General features: G+C 49.6%; 1 protein-coding gene across 3 annotated transcripts in view; it reads left to right on the plus strand.

Annotated features, from left to right (window-relative positions):
* LOC123370418 (sodium/hydrogen exchanger 10-like) overlaps positions 1–27,338 on the plus strand; it is a 262,362-nt gene that overhangs the window by 176,983 nt on the left and 58,041 nt on the right. For all 3 annotated transcript variants that reach the window (XM_045016987.1, XM_045016986.1, XR_006579406.1), the window contains exons 17-19: positions 8,219–8,368; positions 8,821–8,872; positions 25,318–25,466. In XM_045016987.1, the coding sequence (XP_044872922.1) occupies positions 8,219–8,368; positions 8,821–8,872; positions 25,318–25,466 (351 nt within the window). The remainder of the gene's footprint in view (positions 1–8,218; positions 8,369–8,820; positions 8,873–25,317; positions 25,467–27,338) is intronic.

The raw sequence follows: 27,338 nt of genomic DNA on the forward strand, positions 1-27,338 counted from the left end.
TTGTGTGTACAGGAGTTCCGTTCCGCCCCCCTCACCCATCCGTCACCCTCACCATGGATGCCTCGGCGTTGGGATGGGGGGCCCACCTGGGCGACCTTCACACCCAGGGTCTCTGGTCGCCCCAGGAGCTCTCCCTCCACGTCAACGTCAGGGAGTTGCAAGCAATCCGCTTGGCGTGCCACACCTTCCACGCCCGTCTGCAAGGCCGATGCGTGGCGGTGTTCACGGACAACACGACGGCGATGTTCTATGTGAACAAGCAGGGCGGAGCTCGCTCCTCCCCGCTCTGCAAGGAAGCAATGCTCCTGTGGGACTTCTGCGTGACCCACTCGATTCGCCTGGAAGCGTCCTTTCTTCCAGGAGTACAGAACACGCTGGCCGACCATCTCAGCAGGTCATTCCTCTCCCACGAGTGGTCCCTCCGCCCAGATGTGGTGCACACAATTTTCCAGAGGTGGGGGTTTCCCCAGATAGACCTGTTTGCCTCCAAGGAGAACAGAAAGTGTCACCAGTTTTGTTCGTACCAGGGTCGCTCTCCAGGCTCCCTGTCGGACGCTTTCCTGTGCTCCTGGACGGATCACCTCCTCTACGTCTTCCCTCCGTTCCTGCTCATACACCGGGTGCTACTCAAGCTTCGGAGGGACAGGGCCCGCGTAATACTCGTCGCTCCGGCCTGGCCGAGGCAGCACTGGTTCACCCTGCTGCTCGAGCTCTCCGTTCGGGATCCCATGACCCTTCCGTTGTGGCCGGACCTCATCACGCAGGACTTCGGCAGACTCCGCCATCCGAACCTGCAGTCCCTCCATCTTACAGCTTGGTGCCTGCGTGGTTGACCCACGCGGAGAGGGACTGTTCGGCGGCAGTACAGCAAGTCCTGCTAGAGAGCAGAAAGCCTTCCACGCGCTCCACCTACCTCGCGACATGGAAGCGTTTCGCGCTCTGGTGTGACCAACGCGGCCTCAATCCCTTCGTAGTCCCTATCCCTACAATCCTGGACTATCTCTGGTACCTTAAGGAACAAGGTCTTGCGGTCTCCTCCTTGAAGGTGCACCTGGCAGCAGTGTCCGCCTTTCGTCCATCCATGGGAGGTCGGTCCATCTTCTCCAACCAGATGGTTTCCCGCTTCCTTAAAGGCCTGGACCGCTTGTACCCGCCGGTGCGGCGTCCTACCCTGACCTGGGATTTAAATCTTGTTCTGGCCAAGCTTATGGGACCGCCCTTCGAGCCCCTGGCCACGTGCTCTCTACTCTACCTCACCTGGAAGACGCCTTCCTAGTCGCAATTACATCGGCAAGACGAGTTTCTGAGCTCCGTGAATTAACAGTTAGTCCACCATACACCGTATTCCACAGAGACAAGGTGCAGCTTCGACCACACCCGGCCTTCCTCCCTAAGGTGGTGTCGGCCTTTCACCTCAATCAAGAGATCTTCCTCCCGGTCTTCTTCCCGAAGCCGCACGCCTCACCTCGTGAGCAACAGCTTCACACCCTGGATGTCCGCAGGGCCCTCGCTTTTTATATCGAGCACACGAAGCCCTTCCGGCGCTCGCCACAGCTGTTTGTAGCAGTTGCCGACCGCATGAAAGGCGAGCCGGTCTCCTCGCAGCGGATTTCCTCCTGGGTGACGGCATGTATCCGGACATGCTACGAGCTTGCTCGCGTGCCACCATGCTGCCTCACTGCTCACTCGACGAGGGCGCAGGCCTCGTCAGCCGCCTTCCTGGCCCATGTCCCCATCCAGGACATCTGTAGAGCGGCCACCTGGTCTTCTGTCCACACCTTTGCTTCCCACTACGCGTTGGTGCAGCAATCCAGAGACGATGCAGCCTTCGGCACAGCAGTCTTACACTCTGCCACGTCTCACTCCGACCCCACCGCCTAGGTAAGGCTTGGGAATCACCTAACTGGAATGCATAGGAGCAATCACTCGAAGAAGAAAAGACGGTTACTCACTGTAGTAACTGTTGTTCTTCGAGATGTATTGCTCCTATCCATTCCAGACACGCCCTCCTTCCCCACTGTCGGAGTAGCCGGCAAGAAGGAACTGAGGAGCGGATGGGCTGGCTGGGGTATATATCCAGCGCCATGGCGGCGCCACTCCAGGGGGCGCCCAGCCGGCCCGCCAGAGTTGCTAGGGTAAAAATGTTCCGAAGAGCCGAGCACGCACGGCGTGCACACCTAACTGGAATGGATAGGAGCAACACATCTCAAAGAACAACAGTTACTACGGTGAGTAACCGTCTTTTTTTTCCAGGGATATTCAAACTTCTACTTTCTGCTACTTCCAACTAATAAAAGAGCTATCGACACGTTGCACTGTCAATGTCGATGAGATTGGAAAGTACATGCAAGAACTGGAATCAGAATTTTCTGACAGATTTCAAGATTTACAGCAATTTGGCCCAATTAAGTCTGAAAAGTTCAATGAAAACGATTTGGATTTGTCTGTATTTCAGTGGATGGGTGTTGAAGATTTCAAAATGCAGCTCATTCAGTTAAAAAGCTCAGAATTGTAGACATCAAAGTTTGTGGATCTGCAGAGCGCACTTGAAGCTACCGAGAGAGATCATGGGGCCTCTATTCTGACCTGCTGGATGTCCCTGCCAGTGAAATTTAACTGTTTGAAGAAAATTGCATTTGCAATGCTTTCAGCATTTGGATCCACATACCTGTGTGAACAGGTATTTTCACACATGAAATCTGTTCTCTGTCCCTCAGAAGCCTATGTGCAGCTTAAAGTATCCAAATACATGCCAGACATTGGAAAACTCAGCAAGGAAAAGAAAGGGCAAGGCTCACACTAAACTGGTAAGATCTGCATTTTAATTTAATTTTAAATAAAGCTTCTGAAACATTTTGAAAACCTTGTTTACTTTACATAACAGTAGTTTGGTTATATATTATAGACTTATAGAGAGACCTTCTAAAAAACGTTAAAATGTATTACCGGCACGTGAAGCCTTAAATTAGAGTGTATAAATGAAGGCTTGGCACACCACTTTTGAAAGGTTGCTGACCCCTGTGTTAGATAGTGTCCCAGTGGGGACATTGCCCCAGGTGGGGCATGCCCTGGTCCCTGGATTTTAAGCCGTGCTCTATGTGTAACAGGCCTATGCCTGTTAGTGACCCGCACAATAGTTGTCTAAGCTGTCTCAGGGAATCTCACATAAAGAAGCGCTGTCACATCCGTAAAACTGTTGATCCTCAGACTCAGAGGGAGCACAACATACATCTCAGGGCCCTCCTGATGCAGGCTGCCCTGAGCCCAGCTTTGGAGCCAGAGTGGCCCGATGTGGTACCTAGCACTTTTACTTCGGTGTGGAGCGCACACCCAGCACCAGGTTCCTCCTGGCACCAATCCCCCTTGCTAGTGCCGAAGAAGAAACCTAAGAAGATGGCACCAAGCAAGCCCGACCAGGGGGCTCTGGGCAAAGGACCTTGTTCGGGCCTTACACCCACTCCAGACCTGCAAAAGGGCTCAGCCCCAGGGAGCTCCTCCCCACAAAAGGACCCATCACCGACTCCAGGGAACAGTAAAGGGCCCAAGCTGATGGCGCAGTTGACACTCTCCCAGCTTCTGACACCGAGAGAGCAGTGAGTGCCCCCAGTGCAGATGGCACCATGTGGAGATATGGATCTGGCTATGGCTCCCCGAGTGGGCAAGGACTTGCACAAATCAAGTGAGCACCACCGGTCTCTGGAGCCAAGACAGAGCCCTCGGTCACCACATTCTTGGTCTCTGTGTTGGCCCAGGGCTCCGGTTTGCTGCTACACGTCATTGGCTCCGTACTCCAGATCCCCATCCTTGCGCCGGGACTTGCCCAGCCATAGACTATCTCCCCGGCATCATTCTTTGTCTTGGGTTGCTATAACTTTAACTTGTGGGACTCTCTCCTCAAATTCAAGGACTCCATGACCTAGAAGATGGCCCAGGAGTTCACAACTCTGGTGGAGGAGCGTACTGCGGCAGCTTGGTGCTCCCTCCAAATGGCCTGGGACGCAGCCAATTCAGCTGCCCTAGTGGTTGCCTCGGCAGTGGTCATGCAGCAAAGTTCCTGGCTCCAGACCACAGACCAGTCCCAGGAAATGCAGGCCTCTATTCAGGACCTCCCGTTTGACAGTGTCAGCCTTTTTTCCCAACAAAATGGATGCTTGTCTGCACAGCCTGAAAGACATGAGGGCGACTCTCTGCTCTCAGAGGATGCATATTCCTCAGGCGTTGAGACAGCCATTCTGCCCTCCTCCGCACCTCAACAGAGGCAGCCTTGGCAGGCACCTGCAAGGAAAAGGGATGTAAGGTTTAGTCACCGTCGCCCTTTGTCGTCCCGATCTGCTGCGCAGCCTGGCCTGGTGAAGCACCGAGGGAGCCAGAAGTGCTCATTTTGGGGGTGTGCTCGGGAGCGATGCACCAGCCAACTGCCTGGATCCTTCCCTCCTTTTCCTCAGCTGCCTTTTTCCCTACCTCTCGGCCTGGTCACGGATTACATCAGACCATTGGTTCCTGGACACAGTAGCTCAGGGATATACACTGCAAGTTTCGGCAACCTCTCCCTCTGCCCCCCCCCCCACGTTCCCCATCCCTCTTCAGGGACCCTTCTCACAAGCAACTTCTCGTTCAGGAGGTCGAAAATCTCCTGGTCTTGGGGGCTGTGGAGGAGGTTCCTCAAGATATGGAAGGAAGAGGATTCTACTCCCACTACTTCCTAATCCCAAAGGCAAAGGCGGGGTCTCAGACACATTCTGGACCTGGGTGGCCTCAACAAGTCTCTCAAGAAGTTCAAGTTCTGCATGGTCTCCCTGGTCTCCATCATCCCATCCCTGGACCTGAGGGACTGGTACACCACTCTCGACTTAAAGGACGCTTGCTTTCATGTCTCCATATTTCTGTGGCACAGGCATTTCCTGCATTTCATAGTGGTTGAGTGCCACTTCCATTTCACGTTGCTACCCTGTGGCCTGTCTTCGGCCCCTAGGGTGTTCACGAAATGCATGGCGCTGAGGGGTCCCAATCTTCCTGTATCTCAATGAGTGGCTCATCAAGGGCAGGTCTACGGGGAAGGTGCACAAGAGGCAGTCCACCTGCAGCAACCCGGGTCTATTAATAAACACAGAAAAGTCCATGTTAACACCATTTCAAAGGATAGAGTTTATCAGACTCACGTGGGCCAGGGCCTTCCTTCCAGAAGCACATTTTCAGGCCATGTCAAGCTTAATCCCTCCTATAAAGATCCATCCACTCACCCTGGCCCACATGTGCCTGCGAATGATGGGCCACATGACCACGTACACATGTGGTTAGCTATGCCTATCTTCATCTGTGGCCTCGGCAAGTGTAGCTAGCCTCGGTCTACACCCCCAGCAGGCACACCCTGGACCATGTGGTCACAGTGTTGAACCATGTCCTCCTGTCTCTGGATTGGTGTCGAGGTCCCAGGTCAGTGCTGCAGGGAGTCCTCTTTGCAATCTGGTCTCCGTCGATCATCCTGGTCTTGGATGTGTCAGATCTGGGTTGGGGAGCCCATCTGGGTGTGAGCTCAGCACCCAGGGCCGCTGGCTACACAATTATCTCGTCCGTCATATCAATGTCAGGGAGCTCAAAGCAGTTTGCCTCGCCTGCCAGGCCTTCTTGCCCCACCTGAAAGGCAAGGTGGTGCAGGTCCTCACAGAAAATACCGCTGTGATATATTACATCAACAGGCAGGGTGGTGCCAGGTCTTCAGCCCTTTGTCACAAAGTGCTCAGCCTCTGGGATTCTTGTATGCGGTATGCCATTCATCTGGTAGCTATCCACCTGCCCGGAGCCAAGAACGTCCTGGCAGATCACCTCAGCAGGACCTTCTTGTCTCACCATTAATGGTCACTCCATCCGGAGGTGGTCAGCCTAATCTTCCATAGGTGGGGGACTCCCCAGGTTGACCTGTTTGCATCCAGACAGAACACAAAGTGCCACATGTTCTATTATCTGCAGGGCAGGGACAAGGGCTCCCTGTCAGACACCTTCCTGATTCTATGTTCAGGAGCTCTGATGTATGCCTTCCTGCTGGTGCCATTAATCCACAGAGTCCTGCTCAAGGTGAAGCAAGACGAAGCAACGATCATCCTCATAGTCCCAGTGTGGCCTCATCAACACTAGTTCAGCGTGCTGCTGAGTCTTTCAGCCGCCACTATGCTGCACCTACCTCTTCGGCAAGATTTGCTATCCCAGAGCCACAGCAATCTGCTGCATCCGAACCTGGTGGCACTGCACTTGACAGCCTGGCTACTGCGTGGCTGGGCGCCCCCTGGAGTGGCGCTGCTATGGCACTGGATATATACCCCTGCCGACCCATATGCCCCTCAGTTCCCTCTTACCGCCTGTGTCGGTCATTGGAACAGTGGCGCACGGCTTAGCTGACCTCCACTTCCCTAGCTACTCGTAGTTCTCTCGTTAATTCTTGTGTATATAGTTCAGATTTATATAGTTGTAGTTAACTTTATTCGTTTGTAGTATAGTTAGTGTATATAGTTCAGAGAGGTTCGGGGATTATCCCCTTCCCAGCACCTGGTACCAGGGCCTATGCCCTGTTCACTGGGTTTCAAACCGTGCTCGGCCTGCCACAAGCCGATGCCAACAGGAGATCCCCACGACTCCTGTCTTAAGTGCCTCGGGGAATCTCACCTAACAGATAAGTGCCGCATTTGTAAGGCCTTTAAGCTGAGAACAAAAAAGGAGCGGGACTTTCGTCTCAAGCAGCTCCTGATAGAGGCAGCTCTTACTCCTCTGCCCTCGGCACCGAGCGCTGGACAGTCTTCAAGAAGCGCTCCCTCGGCACCGGATCGCGTCGGTACCGCCAAGGCCTCTTGGCACTGGCCGTCGCTGGCACCGACGTCCGCTCGGCACCGATCCCTCTCCCCGAGTGTGAAGAGGCACAAGACTCCTGCTGCGTCTGAGCCACCTGCTCCGCAGCCCGAGCGCTATACTAAGTCGGACCGAAGTTAACTTGATGGTTTTACCCCAATATTGCTGCTAACATAGCAAATAATCACTTATTGATTCTAAAACAGGAAGCTCAAGAAGGAAGCTGTTTATTTAGTTGGCAGGCAACAATCAAAGAACTTTTACTCACAGCAATGATAGTCTTTAATTGATTTAGTTGGTGTTTTCCTCCTTGGAATTCACTGTAACTATAGTGGCTAAACTATTTCCTTTCTCTACTCCTACTCCACCCCAGCATAAAAAAATAAGTATAAGATTTACAAGACACTTCATAAAGATGATTTTTCACTAAACAATGGCAACCTTAGTTCTCCAGAAAAACAACATAGGTTATATTAAATTGTACTGCTGAACTTCTAGGTTATTTTAAGAGCACATCGAGCATCTGGATCATGGGTAGGCAAACTTTTTGGCCTGAGGGCCATATTGGGGTTCCGAAACTGTATGGAGGGCCAAGTAGGGAAGGCTGTGCCTCTCCAAACAGCCTGGCCCCTGCCCCCTCTCTGCCCCCTTCCACTTCCTGTCCCCCTCAGAATCCCTGGCCCATCCAACCCCCCCCCCGCTCTTTGTCCCCTGATTGCCCCCTCCCAGGACCCCCCCACCCTTAATTGCCCTTCCGGGACCCCACCCCCTATCCAACCTACCCTACTCCCTGTCCCCTGACTGCCCAGACACCTATCCACACCCCCACCCCCCTGACAGGCCCTCCCACGCCTATCCAACCCCCTCCCCATTCCCTGTCCACTCCCCTCCCCGTTCCCTGTCCACTGACTGCCCCTGCCCCCCCTCCCCCAAGAATCTCTGCCCCATCCTACCGTCCCCTGCTTCCTGTCCCCTGACTGCCCCTGGGACCTCTTGCCCCTTATCCAACCCCCCGCTCACTTACAATGCCACTCAGAGCAGCAGAACTGGCAGCTACGCCACCCGGCCAGAGCCAGCCACATTGCTGCGCTGTGCAGCAGGAGCTCACAGCCCCATTGCCCAGAGCGCTGGCAGCACGGCGAGCTGAAGCTTCAGGAGAGGAGGGACAGCAGGGGAGGGACCCGCTGGCCATAGTTTGCCCACCTCTGATCTGGACAGACACTCTGTTGTAGTATTTATATAAATCAAAGTTAAATGAAATATAAACATACAAATGAAGTGTATTTATCTGTATAAGAATTCCTATTAGAAAAGTTGACATTTTTATTAAATAATGTATTTTGTTTGCAGATGTGACTTATTTCATTATTATTTATTTCAGCTTGTGATACCAAGACTGATAAACTTATTGGAAAAACAAACAAACAAACAGCTAACCGTTAGATATGATATTGCTAAGGGATATGTGCAAGGTGAAGAAGATACAAAATATTTAATTGAACAGATTTCTGGTTATGAGACAATTTCTAAGGTGAGGGAAAATAGAAAGTATAGAAAATGGTTTAAAATGTGTGCTTTTAAGATTTTAATTTATAATTTTTAAAAAAGTTATAGATTTAAATGGATAACAGGAGGTTAAAATAGATAAAATAAAGATGTCAGAATGATTAAAAACAAATTCTAGCAGAGCAGATACATGACATTACTGCACCTTGTCAAAGGGTGATGGAGCTGCTGCTGCATCTGGCAGACTTCCAGTATTCTTAGTCAACCAGACCTCCTCTAAGTAGTCCCACAGCAGCCTGGCCCTTCTACAACATGGGTTATGGCTTAATGTCATTCTAACCATAATTCACTCACTCACTGCTAACCCCCTATATTTAATGGACTTCAGCAATATTTGTACTAAAATGTATTTAAAATATGAACTCAAAGGTGTATGCATCTTTCCTAATAGAAATTGCATTTTCCTTTATCTTACAGGAAATAAATAAAATTATGGAAAAGAATAAACAAGATGGTATGAAAGAGCTAGGTATGTAAAATGGAGATAATCTTATAGTCAGTGTGCCACCTCTCATAGCAGGAGGTCACCAGACAAACCCTGAAAAAGTCACTAGATGTAGCTGTTTTAAGCAAGCAAAAGGAGTCAAAAATGTCACTAAACAAAATTTACAGGGAATTTCATATAGATAAATGAACATCTCTCATAGAGCTGGAAGGGACCTTGAAAGGTCATTGAGTCCAGCCCCCTGCCTTCACTAGCAGGACCAAGTACTGTCCTGGACAGATTTTTTTTGCCCTAGATCCATAAATGGCCCCCTCTGGGATTGAACTCACAGCCCTGAGTTTAGCAGGCCAATGCTCAAATCACTGAGCTATCCCTCCCCCACACCCACTACATCTACACTACCCGCCGGATTGGCGGGTAGCGATCGATCTATCGGGGATCGATTTATCGCGTGTAGTATAGATGCGATAACTCGATCTCCGATCGCTCTCTTATCGACTGCTGAACTCCAGCTCGGCGAGAGGCGGAAGCAAAGTTGATGGGGGAGTGGTGGCCATCGATCCCGCGCCACAAGGACGCAAAGTAAGTGATTCTAAGTCAATCTAAGATACGTCGACATCAACTATGCTATTCTCATAGTTGAAGTTGCGTATCTTACATCGATTCCCACCCCCCAGTGTAGACCAGGCCATAGGCAGGAGTTGTAGAACAAGCATCTCAGAAAGGTAATTAAGAAAAAACAGAAAACTTACAAGGAGTGGAAGATGGGAGGGATCAGCAAGGAAAGCTACCTTATTGAGGTCAGAAAATGTAGGGATAAAGTGAGAAAGGCCAAAAGCCATGTAGAGTTGGACCTTGCAAAGGGAATTAAAACCAATAGTAAAAGAAGAAAACAAAGAAAGAAATAGGACCGCTAAACACTGAGGATGGAATTGGAGGTTAAGGATAATTTAGGCATGGCCCAATATCTAAACAAATACTTTGCCTCTGTCTTTAATGAGGCGCTTAGGGATAATGGTAGGATGACAAAGGGGAATGGAGGTAGATATTACCACATCTGAGATAAAAGCCAAACTCAAACAGTTTAATGGGACTAAATTGGGGGGCCCAGATAATCTTCATCCAAGAATATTAAAGGAAATGGCACATGAAATTGCAAGCCCATTAGCAAGATTTTGTAATGAATCAGTAAACTCAGGGGTTGTACTGTATGACTGGAGAATTGCTAACATAGTTCCTATTTTTAAGAAAGGGGGGAAAAAAGGTGATCTGGGTAACTACAGGCCTGTTAGTTTGACATCTGTAGTATGCAAGGTCTTGGAAAAAAAATTTGATGTAGTTAAGGACATTGAAGTCCATGGTAATTTGGACAAAATACAACATGGTTTTACAAAAGGTAAATCATACCAAACCAACCTGATCTCCTTCTTTGAGAAGGTAACAGATTTTTTAGACAAAGGAAACACAGTGGATCTAATTTACTTCGATTTCAGTAAGGCATTTGATATGTGGGGGAAGGATAGCTCAGTGGTTTGAGCATTGGCCTGCTAAACCCAGGGTTATGAGTTCAATCCTTGAGGGGGCCACTTGGGGATCTGGGGCAAAAATTGGTCCAGCTAGTGAAGGCAGGGGGCTGGACTTGATGACCTTTCAAGGTCCCTTCCAGCTCTAGGAGATTGGTATATCTCCAATTATTACCTTCCACATGGGGAATTATTAGCTAAATTGGAAAAGATGGGGATCAATATGAAAATTGAAAGGTGGATAAGGAACTGGCTAAAGGGGAGACTACAACAGGTTGTACTGAAAGGTGAACTGTCAGGCTGGAAGGAGGTTACTAGTGGAGTTCCTCAGGGATCGGTTTTGGGACCAATCTTATTTAATCTTTTTATTACTGACCTTGGCACAAAAAGTGGGAATGTGCTAATAAATTTTGCGGATGACACGAAGCTGGGAGGTATTGCCAATACAGAGAGGGACCAGGGTATCCTACAGGAAGATCTGGATGACCTTGTAAACTGGAATAATAGTAATAGGATGAAATTTAATAGTGAAAAGTGCAAGGTCATGCATTTAGGGATTAATAACAAGAATTTTTTATATAAACTGGGGACGCATCACTTGGAAGTAACAGAGGAGGAGAAGGACCTCGGAGTATTGGTTGATCATAGGATGACTATGAGCCACCAATGTGATATGGCTGTGAAAAAACTAATGCAGTCTTGGGATGCATCAGGCGAGGTATTTCCAGTAGAGATAAGGAGGTGTTAGTACCATTATACAAGGCACTGGTGAGATCTCATCCGGAATATTGTGTGCAGCTCTGGTCTCCCATGTTTAAGAAGGATGAATTCAAACTGGAACAGGTTCAGAGAAGGGCTACTAGGATGATCCCGAGGAATGGAAAACGTGTCATACAAAAGGGGACTCAAAGAGCTTGGCTTGTTTAGCCTAACCAAAAGAAGGCTGAGGGGAGATATGATTTCTCTCTATAAATATATCAGAGCGATAAATACCAAGGAGGGAGAATTATTATTTAAGCGCAGTACAAATGTGGACACAAGAACAAATGGATATAAACTGGTCATCAGGAAGTTTAGACTTGAAATTAGATGAAGGTTTGTAACCATCAGAGGAGTGAAGTTCTGGAATAGCCTTCCAAGGGGAGCAGTGGAGGCAAAAGACATATTCTTTCCTGGGTGCTGGCTGGTGAGTCTTGCCCACATGCTCAGGGTTTAACTGATTGCCATATTTGGGGTCGGGAAGGAATTTTCCTCCAGGGCAGATTGGCAGAGGCCCTGGGTTTTTTTTGCCTTCCTCTGCAGCATGGGGCATGGGTCACTTGCTGGAGGATTCTCTGCACCTTGAAGTCTTTAAACCACAAGTTGAGAACTTCAATAGCTCAGACATATGTCAGGGGTTTGTTACAGGAGTGGGTGGGTGAGATTCTGTGGCCTGCGTTGTGCAGGAGGTCAGACTAGCAGATCATAATGGTACCTTCTGACCTTAAAGTCTGAGTATAGTCACAAAATTGTTCACAAGCAGCTCAATAGTGTTAATAAAATCCATTCCATGCTCCTCTTGCTACATTCTGTTGCACAACAGAAGCAACTACAACAGTACAATGTGTGACAAAGTTCCTCCTCTGCCTTGGTGGGTTCTGCGCTTATTGGCAGATTTGCTCGCCAGACCATCCTTACCCATACGCAAAGTACGCAGCTGCGTAGGACACCAGGAAATTTGGGGCACCAAATTTCCTGGTGCCCTGTGCAGCTACATGCTGCTCCAGCCCATACCCTGCTTCTTCCTCATGCCGCCCCCCCAGCCCCACGCCCATTCCACCTCTTCCCCAAAGTCCCCACCCCGCCTCTTCCCGCCCCTGCTCCGCCTCAGCCTCACCCCCACTCCCCTGAGGAGTGCAGCAGGTTTGGGCCTGCACTCACTGGCGGCGGGAAGTGCAGCAGCCCAGCCCCAACTGCGCTTCCGGTGAGTGCTGAGGGGTGGTTCCCCCACCCTGTCCCCGAAGCCAGCCCTGCCCCCCACCCCCATGGAGCCCTGGGGCCAGCCCCCCCCCCCGAGGAGGCCTATTCCCCCTTCCCCGTGGAGGGGCTGCGTAGGGCCCCAGAATAGCTAGGGACGGCCCTGTTGCTCGCCTCAGAGATTCATGGCAGCTCTCAGTTGGCCACTTTTGCCAGTGGCTCAAACCTGCCATTCACTCAGCTAACTTCAGCACTGGCCAACATGGGTAAAAAGAGGAGAACAATCTCCACAGTCTCTGCTGACCCACCTAGTGGGTTGGAGGACAGCACAGAGACCTTCCCCTCTGGTGGGACCCTCAGTCCAGGTCAACTCCTCTTATATTCAATAGGGAGTTAGGGGGATGGGGGAACCCAGGCCCACCCTCTACTCCGGGTTCCAGCCCAGGGCTCTGTGGATTGCAGCTGTCTACAGTGTCTTCTGTAACAGCTGCATGACAGCTACAACTCCCTGGGCTACTTCCCCATGGCTTCCTCCCAACACCTTCTTTATCCTCACCACAGGACCATCCTCCTGATGTCTGATGATGCTTGTACTCCTTAGTCCTCCAGCAGTACACCTTCTCACTCTCAGCTCCTTGCACACCTCTTGTTCCCACCTCCTCACATGCACACCACAAACTGAAGTGAGGTTCTTTTTAAACTAGGTGCCCTGATTAGCCTGCCTGTCCAAACTGATTCTAGCAGCTTCTTAATTGACTCCAGATGTCCTAATTAGCTTGCATGCCATAATTGGTTCCAGCAACTTCTTGATTGTTCTGGAACAGCCCATTATCTTACTCAGGGAAAGGGGATCTGCTTAATCTGGAGCTAATATATCTACCTTCTATCACTCTCCTGTAGTCATCTGGCCTGACCCTATTACAACTGTCATCAGCAGGAGGGTGCAAGCTGCTCATTGGGAAGGGTGTTCTGTACAGTGCAGCCCAGGTTGGCTGGGGTTAGTTAACTTCAGCTGAGCCTCCCTTTCTTGCCAGCCTGGGTTTGAGCCAACAGGTGAGTGAAAGGGAGAGCCCAGAATCGGGGGAAGAGGGCATTCCCCTGACCTGAGCACAGCACTGCAGGGAACCAAGAAAGTAGATTTAAAAACAAAAATCCACTAGCTGGACCCCTTCCCCAGGTTTCCAGGGTTTCATTTCTGATAACAGCTGGGCATCTAAGCCCAAGCCAAGCCAGGTGAAGGGGAGTAAAGGGGAACCAAAATCAAGCTAGCTCCACCATTGATATCTGTAGTAAGGGCTTCATCCCTGGAGGCCCGATGCCCCCTGCTATGGCCCTGTCTCATCCCACTCCACCTTCCAAACCCTGCAGCTCTTCTTGCTAGCTAACTTGCCTCCCAAGGGTACCAATTAGGTAGGGCAGGGGGACTACAGCCCCCTCTGAGTTTCATACAGGAGGTAGGCTCCCAGGTACAGCTCTTAACTGCTCAGCATAAGTGCAGAATGTGAGTTCTGCAGAGAGGTGCTTCTCCCAGCTTGTGTCTCGGGCCAGGAATCAGTGTTTTGTTTACAAACAGGAGCAGGATGATTAAGATAAGAAGAGGCTGGTAATTAAATTAAGGATGGAAGTTGTTAGATGAGCCTGTAAAACAGGAATCCCTTGAGGGGCGGTGACGGTTGAAGAGAGAACACAGGGGACTCAGAAGAAATATAGCCAAGACTTCTGAGCCAACATTACATTCAGAAAAGAGGAAGATGTGAGGGGCAAAAGAAGGGTCCAAAACCCAGGGATGAGATAGCAGTAGTATAGAGAATTTCCCACTCTACCTGTGGTACTTATGTGGCCCCATCACTGTAGTATCTGAGTGCCTCACATCACAGCTCCTCGGTGAGGTAGAGCAGTGCTGTTATCCCCATTGTACAGATAGGGCATTGAGGCACAGAGAGACTAACAACCAGATTTTCAAAGGTATTTAGGCACCTACTGGGATTTTCAAAAGCTCCTAGAAGGTTAGGTGCTTTCTATACCTCACTAGATGCCTAGCTGCATCTTTGGGTGCCTAAAAACATTTGAAACTCTGTCCCTAAGGCACTGACCTGAGGTCATACAGGAAGTCCATGAGGAGGAGGGAGTAGAACCCAGATCTCTCAGGGCTAGCTCCCTATCCACGGGACTAGCCTTTCTCTCTGCTGCATGCTGCAAAAGAGGCCTCTGATGGATGGGAGCAAAACATAGCAGGCCAGATGTCCTGGTTGACAGTATCAAAAGCAGCACAGAGGTTAGGAAGGATGAAGAAAGAAAGAGAATGAGAGTCAATGAGAGGAGAGCGCTTAACCACCAATAGATGGCAGGTTCTGCCCCAGGCTGAGTTGTACAGCAATGTCTGCTGTGCAATTTTAGATTTTAACTGAAAACCATTTTGTTTTGTCATTTTTTGTTCTGAGTTTGAGAAAATGAAGGAATGAGAGTGTCATATGAGTATCAGATGTGATTATGCAGCAAAGAATCCTGTGGCACCTTATAGCCTAACAGACGTTTTGCAGCATGAGCTTTCGTGGGTGAATACTCACTTTGTCGGATGCAAGTTAGTCTATAAGGTGCCACAGGATTCTTTGCTGCTTTTACAGATCCAGACCAACATGTCTACCCCTCTGATACTTGATAGATGTGATTATATATCAAATTCTTAGGGTTTCAGCTGTATTCAGACCAAGAACAGAAATTGCACCCACAGAGTCCATGAAGTCAACCGTTATTGTCATGATTTGTATTATTCAGTGGGCACAATCTCTGTGCCCAGCACTGTTCAGAATATGCCAGAAAATGTAGTCCCTGAGCCAATGCATATAAGGTGTGTATCTCTGGATAAGATGGCTCAGATATTTAAGTTTGAAGTGTATAGTTATTGACCACACATGTTATCACATGTTCACTGTGATGTTTATATCTGTGAGTGGAAATACTGATGGCAATAGACGTTTTACTTGATTAAGGACTAGAAGATTTGACCTGCCAGCTTTCTTTCAAGAGGAAGAGCTGCCCAGAGCTCCTGTGCCTGTTTATTTTCGTTTCCTGCCTGCAGTGGCCCTGGTATACCTTAGAAGTCTCAATTTTACCCAACTTTAAAATCTGGAATTTTCTTGGTGTTTGATTTAAAATATTCTCCTGTGAAAACCACAACTCAGTCTCTGTAGTGTTGTGTTTAAGAGCCTTCTGGAAAGTAACTAGCCTTTAAACAGAAGTGAAAGCAGTGTTGCCAACTCTCATGATTTTGTCATGAGTCTCATGGTAATTATTGTTTTCCTTAAAACCCCAGCTCCTGGAATCAAATGGATATGTGATGATTTCAGCCTTCATTCTTAAAGAAAAATGAAGTTTCTAGCCCTTGTGGCTGTGGAGAAAGCTTCAAAACGTGACCCCAGTGCACCTTAAAGGCTCAAAAAGCACAATGTAAATAAAAAAACAAATCTATTATTTTTACATAATCTCATTATTTTAAAGCCAATCTCATGATTTTTGGTGAGCCTGATTCTTAATTTTTGAACATTTGGGGTTGGTAATACTATGAAAGTGACTTGTAAGTGTCAGTTTCACTCCTGTTTAAAGTTATTTTCTAGTATAAACTCATGGGGCCTTGCCCTAATAGGATGTTTCTAGAAGTTAAATAATCTATTCCAAGCTTGTTGAACTTCAAAAAAGTGATAGAAAGTAATCTAGGTTTTTCTACAATTGTTTCAATTGTTGTGTTCAAGAGTTAGTAACAAAGTAAGAATATACATTAATTTTTTAAGCCTAACCAGTGTCCCTTATGTGAATTGACACAAGATGTCAGAACAAATATTAGAGCTGAGTGGGGTCTGATATTTATTTAATTTTCTTTCTTTCTATAGGAATTAGAAATTATTATCTGACAGGAGCACTGTATCTAAGTTATTATCTGCAAAAAATCAAGAGTTTTCAGGTGCCCAAGTAGCCTTTGGAATCACGGTTAAAGTTGCCCCACATACCAAAATCTGAAATGGCACCCCTGCTGCCTCCCCCTCCCAGCCTGCTTCATTAGCCAACCTTCCCTGCATCACAGGGTGTGCTACCTACTACAGAGCAGCGAGAAAGAACACATTTGGGTAAAAACTAGCCCTGACTAATGTGCTGCTCTCTCCAAATTGTGCCTGGCTTTAGCAAAGTATTTAATTAGCCTCCACAAACTTCTTTTCCTTGCCTACCCATTATAATCATCTCAGCCCAAGAAGCCCTGGAATGTGATTGATTCCGAGGACATGCTCAATTGAGACATAATGACATTGATTTGGTGTGCAAAAGAATGTAGTAAGAAGAGCATGGGATGGATTTTATTAACACTATTGAGCTGCTTGTGAATAATTTTGTGACTATATATGTTGATGACTTCTTTCTCTGAATGTCACTGTAATTGGCAGTGAAAGTCGCTAGATTTGTCACTGGTCACTTTGACACTTATTTTCTTGCTAGGGAAACCAAAAAGTCACTAAATCTAGTGACAAAGTAGCTAAATTGGCCATCACATGTGCTCAGTTAACCTTGAAAAAGAAAAAAAGGGTTACGGTAACAACTTCAAGATGACTATCTGCATAGATCTACATGATTCATCCTCCATCCCCATTTCTTTGCAGTCTGTGTACTGTATCTTGAAATAGCTGAAAGAACAGAGGGAGTGGATTGGAGCCAAGGCTCCTTATGTACCTTTGGCTCTATATATTCAGTTCCTTAGGATATTGTGTGTGCAGACCCAACAGCCAAAGCTTTCTAAAGGATTTTGGTGAAGAGGTGAAACAGGTAGTTGTATCTTAAGCAAACTGGTTGAGAGAATGGATTTTTAAGCCCTCTTTGTTATCATGTATTCACATCTTAGATTGAATACCTTTCATTGAGAAGTAATAATTTATCACAAAGGCCTTGTCTATATTAATGCTGCAAGACAATGTAAGTTACGCTAGTAAAGTTATGTAAGTTACATAACTTAAGTCAATGCACCTTACATTGACTTAAAGCAGTATCTCCACCACATTATGTCAACAGGAAATGCTCTCCCATCAACATAGCTTCTGCCTCTCATTGAAAAAAATTAATCATGATTAATTGCAGTTTTAATCACACTGTTAAACAATAGAATCCCAATTGAAATGTATTAAATATTTTTGGACATGTGCAAGCACTCAAAGAAGAAAAAAAAGTTAGTAACTTTTCCATAACTGTTGTTCTTCAAGATAGTTGCACATGTCCATCCCACAACTCAACCTCCTACCTATAGGCGTGTGCAGCACATTTCATTAGGGTGTGCACCCAGGGAGCCCTGCCCCAATCCACTCCCTCCCACTTCCTGCCCCCTGACTGCCCCCCCTCAGAACCCCCAACCCCAGCCCCGCTTCTTGTCCCCTGACTGCCCCCTCCTGGGACCCTGCCCCAAACTGCCCCCCAGGACTCCACTCCCTATCTAAGCCTCCGTGCTCCTTGTCTCCTGACTGTCCCCTCCTGAGACACCCCCACCCATAACTGCCTTCCTAGGACCCTACCCACTACCGGTCCCTTGACTGCCCTGACCCTTAGCCACACCCCGCCCCCAGACAGACCCCCAGGACTCCCATGTCTATCCAACCGCTCCCTGCCCGGACAGGATCCGCAGAACTCCCGACCCATCCAACCCCCCCACTCCTTGTCCCCTGACCACCCCCTCCAGAGACCCTCCTGCCCCCTAATGACCCCCCAGGACCCCACCAACTATCCAACCCCCCTGTCCCCTGACTGCCCCAACTCATAGCCACACTCCCACCCCATAACACTCCCACCCCATAACAGGGAGGTTACGGTAGCAGTGTGGGGTTCACTGTATAACACAATTACAACAACTTTGTGCAGCTGCCGGGGAAGTTTATACAGGCAACAAATACACCCTCTGCGGGCGGGCGGGACCTGTCACCCCAACTCATAGGTGCTGACTTTTGGTTTTGCCGGTGGGTGCCCCATCCTGGCTCCACCCCCTTATCCAAGGCTCTGCCCCCACTCCACCTCTTCCTGCCCCATCCCCCTAGACTCCCCTGAGCACCACCTTCTTGCCAACTCCCTCCCCTAAATGCCTTCCACCAGCTGCTCACTCTTTCTGCCCCCTCCTGCCTTAAGGGTGAGGTGTGGGTGCTGGAGGGGTACTCTGCCAGTTTTGAGGGGAGTCTATTTTCAACATATTTATAAACTTTCATTCTAGTTATTAAAAGTGTGTCTATCATTGGTATCTCCTCTTCCTGATGTTTCCCAGTTCTTCTTCGAGTGCTTGCTCATATCGATTCCAATTAGGTGTGCGCGCGCCGCGTGCATGTTCGTCGGAAGACTTTTACCCTAGCAACACTCGGTGGGTCGGCTGGGCGCCCCCTGGAGTGGCGCTGCTATGGTGCCGAATATATACCCCTGCCGTCCCATCCGCTCCTCAGTTCCTTCTTACCGCCCATGTCGGTCGTTGGAACAGTGGAGCGCGGCTTAGCTGTCCTCCACTTCCCTAGCTTTTCGCTCGTTTTTCCTGTTTATTGTGTATATAGTTCAGTATTTTGTATTTATAGTTAACTTTTATTGCTTTTAGTAGTAGTTAGTGTAAATAGTTGAGAGGGATCGGGACTTAGCCTTTTTCCCTCGCCTGGTACCGGGCCCATGCCCAGTTCGCCGGGGTTTAAACCGTGCTCGACCTGTCATAGGCCGATGCCCACAGGAGACCCTCATAGCTCCTGTCTCAGGTGCCTGGGCGAACCCATCTTGCGGACAGGTGCTGCATTTGCAAGGCGTTTAAATCCCGGACAAAGAAGGAGCGGGACATTCGCCTCAAGCAGCTCCTAATGGAGGCAGCTCTCACTCCTCCTGCATCAGCACCGGCCACGGCACCAGGAACGAGTACCTCCTCCGCACCAGGGAGCACCGGCACCGCGAGGACCCCTAGCCAGCAGCCAACTCACACCTGGCACCGGTCACTCTCCCCGCGTGGCAAGAAGCGCAAGGCTCCTATGGCACTCGCATCTGAGAAGCAGTCTGAGCGCCCACCGAGGTCGGACCGCCCGGCACCCTCAACTGCTGCGGCACCGACACCTGCCGCACCGTCGATTCCGGCCTCACAGGGGCCGTCGAGTCTGGTGCCCATCAGCTCCCCGGCTCACGCCGTGGATGAGCTTATTGTGCCCTCTTCGCCGGAGACATTTTCAACGGCGAGGGACTTGATTGCCCTAACGGACCCCGGGCCGCCTCAGCCCCTGGCACCACCGGTGCAGGCTCCTCAATCATTAGGCAAGCCAGCCATGATGAGGCCTCCCTCGCAGGGCACCGTTGAGCGTCACCGCTCCGGATCCAGATCCCGCAGACGGTCGAGGTCCAGTCATCGATCCCGATCCTGGCACCGTTTGCAGTCCCGGTACCGATATCCATCAAGGCACCGGTCGTACTCACAGCACTGATCACGATCTCGTTCGCCGATGCAGTACTCCCGGCGCCGCCCCCGGTCCCGGCACCGATTCCGGCACCGCGCCTCCCATAGCAGGTCAAGATGCAGGGACTCGAGACGTCGGTCGACCTCCCGGCACCGTGCTGGTAGTAGGTCCCGATCTCCGTCCCGGTACCGGTACGACTCCTGGCACCGGTATCCGGTACCGCATGGGACACATGGGTCGTCGGTCTACAGACACCCGCCCCATTCCAGCACAGCTCCTCCATGGCCGTCTCGACACGCATCGGTCTCATCTCATGCAGACTCTGCCTCCTATGGCGACTCGGACAATAACAGCAGAGTCACCCAGAGACCTCACGGCCCAGACCACGGACCGCAACAGTGGCCCTTTTGGACGCCTTGGGCATACCATCAGGCCCAAGGTGAACCTGCTGTGATGCCACGTCCTGTTGCTGCAGAGCACCGCGTGCCAGAGGCAACGATTAGCCGGCCCCCACCGGCTGGTACGGAGGACGCTCCAGCGCCCGCACCGGACGTCCACATTTCTCCAGCCCCCGATGTTGCCCAGGACCAGGAGCCACTTCTGGAACCACTCATTCCGGGGCTGTCTTCCTCCTCTTCTCCAGACGAGGCAGTAGCGGGCACATCCACATCGGGTCCACCTCCCATTGACCTTCGGTCACATCAGGACCTCCTCCGGCAGGTGGCACAGAACATCAACCTGCCCGTAGAGGAAGTCCCGGAGGTGGAAGACCCTGTCATAGATATTTTGTCAGTGGAGGCACCCACCCGGGTGGCCCTCCCTTTTATTCATTCAATCCAGGCCAGAGCAGATACTATCTGGCAATCTCCGGCATCCATCCAGCCGACTGCCAGAGGGGTTGAACGGAAATACATGGTGCCCTCCAAGGGCTACGAGTACTTGTATATACACCCCCTCCCTCTTCGTTAGTTGTGCAATCTGTTAATGAGAGGGAGCGCCATGGCCAACAAGCCCCTGCCCCAAAATCTAAGGAGGCTAGGCGCATGGACCTATTAGGCCGAAAGGTCTATTCCGCGGGGGGCCTCCAGCTAAGGGTAGCGAACCAGCAGGCCCTGTTGAGCAGGTACAATTATAACACCTGGCAGTCAGTAGCCAAGTTTTCTGAGCTGCTGCCTCAGGACTCCAGACAAGAGTTCTCAGCATTGTTGGAGGAAGGCAAAAAGGTAGCGCGTACCTCGCTCCAGGCCTCCCTGGACGCGGCAGATTCGGCAGCTCATACAGTCGCCTCTGTCATAGCGATGCGACGTATTTTGTGGCTTCAGGTGTCGGGCCTGCCACCTGAGCTTCAGTATACAATCCAGGACCTCTCAGTGGCGGATCCGATCCCCTTGCCACTCTACCCAGACCTCATATCCCAGGACTTCGGCAAGTTTCACCACCCAGACCTGCAGTCCCTTCATCTGACAGCATGGCTGCTCTATGGTTAAGCCAATCGGAGTTGCGCTGTTCGGATGCGGTGCGAAAAGTCCTATTGGGGAGTAGAAAACCTTCCACGCGAACGACGTATCTCGCCAAGTGGAAGCGCTTCTCCTGTTGGTGCGCTCAGCGGGGATTCCTTCCGAGTCAGGTGTCCATCCCCACTATCCTGGACTACTTATGGTCCCTTAAGGAGCAAGACCTGTCAGTCTCGTCTGTACGGGTGCATCTTGGAGCCATTTCCGCCTTCCATCCGGGCGAGGCGGGCAGTACAGTTTTCTCTCACCACATGGTTTCCAGGTTTCGTAGAGGTTTGGAACGACTGTACCCTCAAGTCAGGAGGCCGACCCCCTACCTGGGACCTAAACCTGGTGTTGGCTAAGCTCCTGGGTCCCCCCTTTGAGCCTTTGGCTATCTGCTCGTTGCTGTACCTCTCCTGGAAGACAGCCTTTCTTGTCGCTATTACATCGGCTAGACGAGTTTCGGAACTTCACACTTTCACTGCAGATCCCCCTTACACAGTCTTCCATAAGGACAAGGTACAGCTTCGACCACACCCGGCATTCCTCCCTAAAGTGGTTTCTGCATTCCACGTCAATCAAGACGTTTTCCTCCCCGTTTTCTTCCCGAAACCGCACTCATCACATCGGGAACAACAACTACACACCTTGGATGTCCGTAGGTGTGTATATTGAGAGAACCAAGCCCTTCCGGCGGTCTCCTCAGCTCTTTGTAGCCGTCGCTGACCGAATGAAGGGCATGCCGGTCTCCTCCCAACGAATTTCTTCTTGGGTGACATCATGTATCCGGGCATGCTATGACTTGGCACATGTTCCCGCTGGACATCTCACTGCCCACTCTACTCGGGCTCAAGCCTCCTCTGCCGCCTTCCTGGCCCATGTTCCCATCCAGGAAATTTGTAGGGCGGCTACCTGGTCTTCCATCCACATCTTTGCATCGCATTACGCATTGGTTCAGCAATCTAGAGACGATGCTGCCTTTGGCTCAGTGGTCTTGCACTCCGCGACATCTCACTCCGACCCCACCGCCTAGGTAAGGCTTGGGAATCACCTAACTGGAATCGATATGAGCAAGCACTCGAAGAAGAAAAGACGGTTACTCACCTTTGTAACTGTTGTTCTTCGAGATGTGTTGCTCATATCCATTCCAAACCCGCCCTCCTTCCCCACTGTCGGAGTAGCCGGCAAGAAGGAACTGAGGGGCGGATGGGTCGGCAGGGGTATATATTCGGCACCATAGTGGCGCCACTCCAGGGGGCGCCCAGCCGACCCACCGAGTGTTGCTAGGGTAAAAGTCTTCCGACGAACGTGCACACGGCGCGCGCACATCTAATTGGAATGGATATGAGCAACACATCTCGAAGAACAACAGTTACAAAGGTGAATAACCGTCTTTTCTTCTCTCCACCTGTGTCCCTTTCCCATCTCTCTCTGCTCCCCACTTTTCTGGTGGCTCTGTTTAGTGCCTGCTCCCACCCACGCACTCAAAGCAGCTCTGTCTCCCCCAAACCCCACCCCCTGCAGCCTGCCTGGAAACTACATGCCTTGACACAGAGAGAAGTTTAATTCAACAGCCCAGCATAGAAATGGCCCATTCATTCATTCTGCTGTGTTGCTCCAGCTCTTCCCAATCCCAGGGCTGCAGCCCACCCCTGCTTTGACTCCTTCACACACTCTACAACTTTTGTGGGAGGGGAGCCCCTGGTGGGACCATGGCCAAAGGCAGGGAAGTGGGGGCCAGTTGCTTCCTCCACCAGGCTGCAGCATCCCAGCACCCTGAAGCAAGAGGAGCTCAGGTGTCCCAAGGTGAAGCAGGACATCACCTCCTGACTTGAAGCTGATACAGGGGGATGGATGCAAAGGAAGGAATTCCCTGGGAGCTGGGGTGGGAAGGGGGATCCAGGGGAAGGGAATCAATCCTTCCTTATGCTGGGAGGAGGGGATAAACTTCCTCTCCCAGGAAAAGTCCCTCAGGCAGGCTTGATCTGGGCATGGGGGAGGGGGAGACAGCTTTGAGCTGGGCAAGCATTACTTTCCCAGGCATGAGAGAACTGTAGGGGTTGGGAAGCTCCCAGAGTCTGTGTGGGAGGGGTCTGGGCAGCATCCGGGCTTGGGGAGGCTGCTCATTTGCAGCTGGGGCTGGGGCTGCAGTGAAGCCCCTCTGGACAGGTAAAGAAGGGGGAGGGGGCGAGCTGTGGGCCCCAGCCCAATTTTACTCATCAGACACAAGGGAGAACTTTTCTTAAAGGAGCCATGTCCTTTGGTTTGTCCCCCTGCCCAGCACTATGGGGATCTGCAGCTGGTTTCTCCTGGCTGAAGGGGGAGCACAGGTCCTGAGGGAAACACCAGGGTGGGCTGAGATTGGCTGGCTCAGTCCTTGAGAAAGCCCCCAGCCCATACTCCCCCCAGCAGCTCCCTGGAGCCAGCTGAGAAGCTGCCTGCCCATCTCCCCCAAGCTCCCTGCCGAGAGGTTGCCCACCCCTCTGCAGCTAGCCCAGAAGCTGCCATGCCCTGGCTGTTGTTCCCCCCTAGCCCAGCTCCCTCTACCCTGAAAATCAGAAAGACTCACCTCTGCCTGCAGTCTGGGCGCTTCAGCAGCTGTAGGGGAAATAATGATAGGCGGGGATTTCGCGCCAAACAGCTGATTGGCTGCAGCCAGCCAAAGAGCTGATGAGGGCTGCTGCAGTATGCTAAATAGCTGATTGGCAGTTGCCAACAACTGATCTCCCCAGGGGGTGCTAAGCAGCCTCCTCCTCTTCCTCCTTCCCCCTCCGAGCCTCCAGCAGGGGAGGGGGAGGAGCAGCCTTCCCAGATGGAGCTCAGGCATGATTAGGGTGTGCCTAGGCACACCCGGCACACCCCGTGCGCATGCCTATGCTCCTACTCCTCTGTCAGAGTTGGCCGGCAAGAAGGAACTGGGGGATGCTGTGTTGTCGGGTCGCTTGATACCGGTGCCATGAGCACACAGCACCAGAGGGTAGAGCTGACCTGACAGGTACCACTGTAGAAAAAATTTCTGTCAATTGTGCTTGAGGCGCGTTCACATCTAATGTGGAAAGGACATGTGCAACACATCTCAAAGAACAACAGTTATGGAAAGGTTCGTAGGGTAGGGGTTGGGTTGGTTTTTTTTTTTTTTTTGGTAGTTTCACTGTTTTAACATTGATGGACTCACTGGCTGACTATCGGTGGGTAGCGATCGATTTATCAGGGATCGATATATCATGTCTCGTCTAGACGCAATATATCGATCCCTGAACATGCTCCCATCGACTCCGGAACTCCACCAGGGTGAGCAGCGGTAGCGGAGTCGACGGGGGGAACTGCGGCCATCAATCTTGCGCCGTGAAGATGGGAGGTAAGTCGAAATAAGATACGTCAACTTCATCTACACTATTCCCGTAGCTGAAGGTGCGTATCTTACATCGACCACCCACCTTCCCTCCCCCCCGTGTAGACCAGGCCCAAGAGTTACTTGCTTGTAGATGTCAGATCTTAGATGTTTCATGTTGCTGAGTCAGGCCATAGACATCTCAACTATATGACAAAAATCCCAACGCAACAATAGTAAAAAATCACAAAGCTAGCACAAAGTTGGAATTGAAATCATGGGAGAACACCAGTTGTGCATGCATGCATACATACAGTCATGTAACATAGAGGAACAGTTCCCCATTTTTCAACAGTTCCTGTTCTACAGGCATATGCTTATACTTCCCTTTTATATTTTGTTACTTAGAGCAAAAAGTATTTTTCTGCCAAAATTATAATTTTGGAGTTTGATTTTCATCTATAAACTCATCTACCTCAAACATAGATGGGGAGGGAGGATGTCATAGTCTGTTTTTTTGCATCCTTCTTCACGGTAAGAGCAGATTTATAACTTTAGGTGAAGGATTTTTTTCTATATAAGTAACTAGGAAATGACTATGACAAATGGAATTACACCAAGTAATTTTCCTTTTATTGATTTGTCAAGCATATTTAGTATTTCCCCTCAATGTGTTACCATTGAAAGCATATTTAAGTAGAAAACTTGGAACATTTCTTATTTATTTTAGGTTTAATGCAGCGTGATTATCCAGATATTGTTACTGCTGTGAAAACCAAACAGGTAGTCCAGACTCTGCTAAACACAGCTACAGAAACTCTTAAAGTATTGATATCAAGTGGAATTGTTGATAAAAATGAAGAAGCAAAATTACAAAAGGTAATAAAAGCATTTCAGAGTGTTCATGTATATATTAACTGCTGAATGTATGCCTTTCCTTCATGCCACCATTGTAAGTGCATTGTCAGTAATTTGCCTGAGACCTCTACCTCCAAGGCTTTTAGTGTGACACCTCTCAGAAGCACAAAATTGGTCTGTTTGGGTGTTGTTTTTTGGTCTAAATAACATGTTTAAAAGATCTTTTAATGTGGAAATGACAAATATCTAAACATAATCATCCAGCAGGATTCTTGCACTTGGGTCTCTGCCTCCTTGTCCGAGTCTGGTAGAACTCCCCACAGTTCAAAGAATATTTTATTCCTGACATCAGTATTGGTAGGGTAAAAGTGAACCAGTGCTCCCTACTGGCCATTGCGTGTCATGCCACATATAGTAGAAATAATTCCAGTAATTTCCTCCTTGGCCATGGTGAGGGAAGGAGCTCTTGAATTTCTGTGACTTTAACATTGTATCAGCTCTTCATATATCCTTGCTTTATTTTCCCCATTGTCTGGTTGGTTCTGTGGTTGTCTAAACAGTAAGCCCTCCGTCTTCAGTGCTTCAATACAATTTTTATTTCAGGCTACTGCATTGTATTTGTCCAGCACCCTCTGTCCAGAAAATTCTGACCTGAGCACCAGCCTGTCTTTGAAAGGTTTTTTTTGGCACTGCTTGTTTTGCTGTTCACTAAGATCCAGGCCTTCTTCCCTAAATTAGTAGGGAGTTCCAGACACTTGCATGAGACTGCATGAGAATCTGAGCAAAGAAGGCTGCAACTAGAACTCAGAAAAATAAGAAGAAATATCTGCTGCTGAGGTACTCCAGGACAGGAACTCTGTAAGAGGCAACCCTATCTTCTTTGAGTGATGGTCTCTATGTTTATTCTACACGTGGGTACGCGTGCATGCCATGCACCTGAGTTCAGAAGTTTTTCCAAGCAGCATCTGTTGACCCACACATTCACAGTGTGTCTCCTCATGCTCCCAACCAAGTATATAAGGCGTGGTGCGGATTGATACCACTCCAGTTTTGTCTTACTTCTGCATGGTCTGAGTCGGAATCCCTATTCCTTCTTTTCCATCAGTGACGCACATCAATGGTGCCTCTTGGTGAAGAGCAGCATCTCCAAATCCTTCCCACCCAGAACTAGAGAGGCCCTTGAGCTCCAACTCTGCAAGTTCCTGATGGAAGAGGCAATGAGGCTCTGGAAGCACTCTGATCCTGGCCAGGGACAGTCCCACTGTATAGTGGCCTCTTCCAACTGGTAGTGCCCTTCCCAGCACGAGCCATGGTGTGGAGATGCCGGTGTTACCCAGGGTTTTCAGAACCCAAAGCTGTGGTAACTTAACTGTTTCACTTCACGTGGTGTCAGGAATAAATCAATGGGGACACAGTGCTTCTAGCTGATAAAAGATTGATAGAAATAAGCATGCTCTCATCCAAAATTACTCTTTATTAGATTTAAGCACACACAAACATAAGCAATAGATTTAGAACATCCAAAATAATTACCTAAAATCTGAGATGGTATCGAGTAATTATCAGCAGGTCAGCAATTGCCCATCTTTTCCCTGCCAGGGAGTATGCTGTCCGGAAAAAGTCACTCAGGATAGCTTCAGAGAACTGTTCCAAAGTATCCTCTATTATCTTGTCTTTTTATAACTAATTTTTACAAAACACATAGCTCATAGTGACCCCTACTGGGTCATCGCGTCTCCTAACTTCAATAAGTTCAACATTAGCCATCTTAGCCATAATAAGCTTTTATATCAAAGATGCCCAAACTCTAGGTCTTCATCCACTTATTTTCTTTTGGTCTCATAATTTGTTGACTCTTTTCTCCCCTTCTCCCATTCTTATTAGCAGAAACTG

Source organism: Mauremys mutica, chromosome 4 (assembly GCF_020497125.1).
Source record: "Mauremys mutica isolate MM-2020 ecotype Southern chromosome 4, ASM2049712v1, whole genome shotgun sequence".
NCBI classification, from domain to species: Eukaryota; Metazoa; Chordata; order Testudines; family Geoemydidae; genus Mauremys; species Mauremys mutica.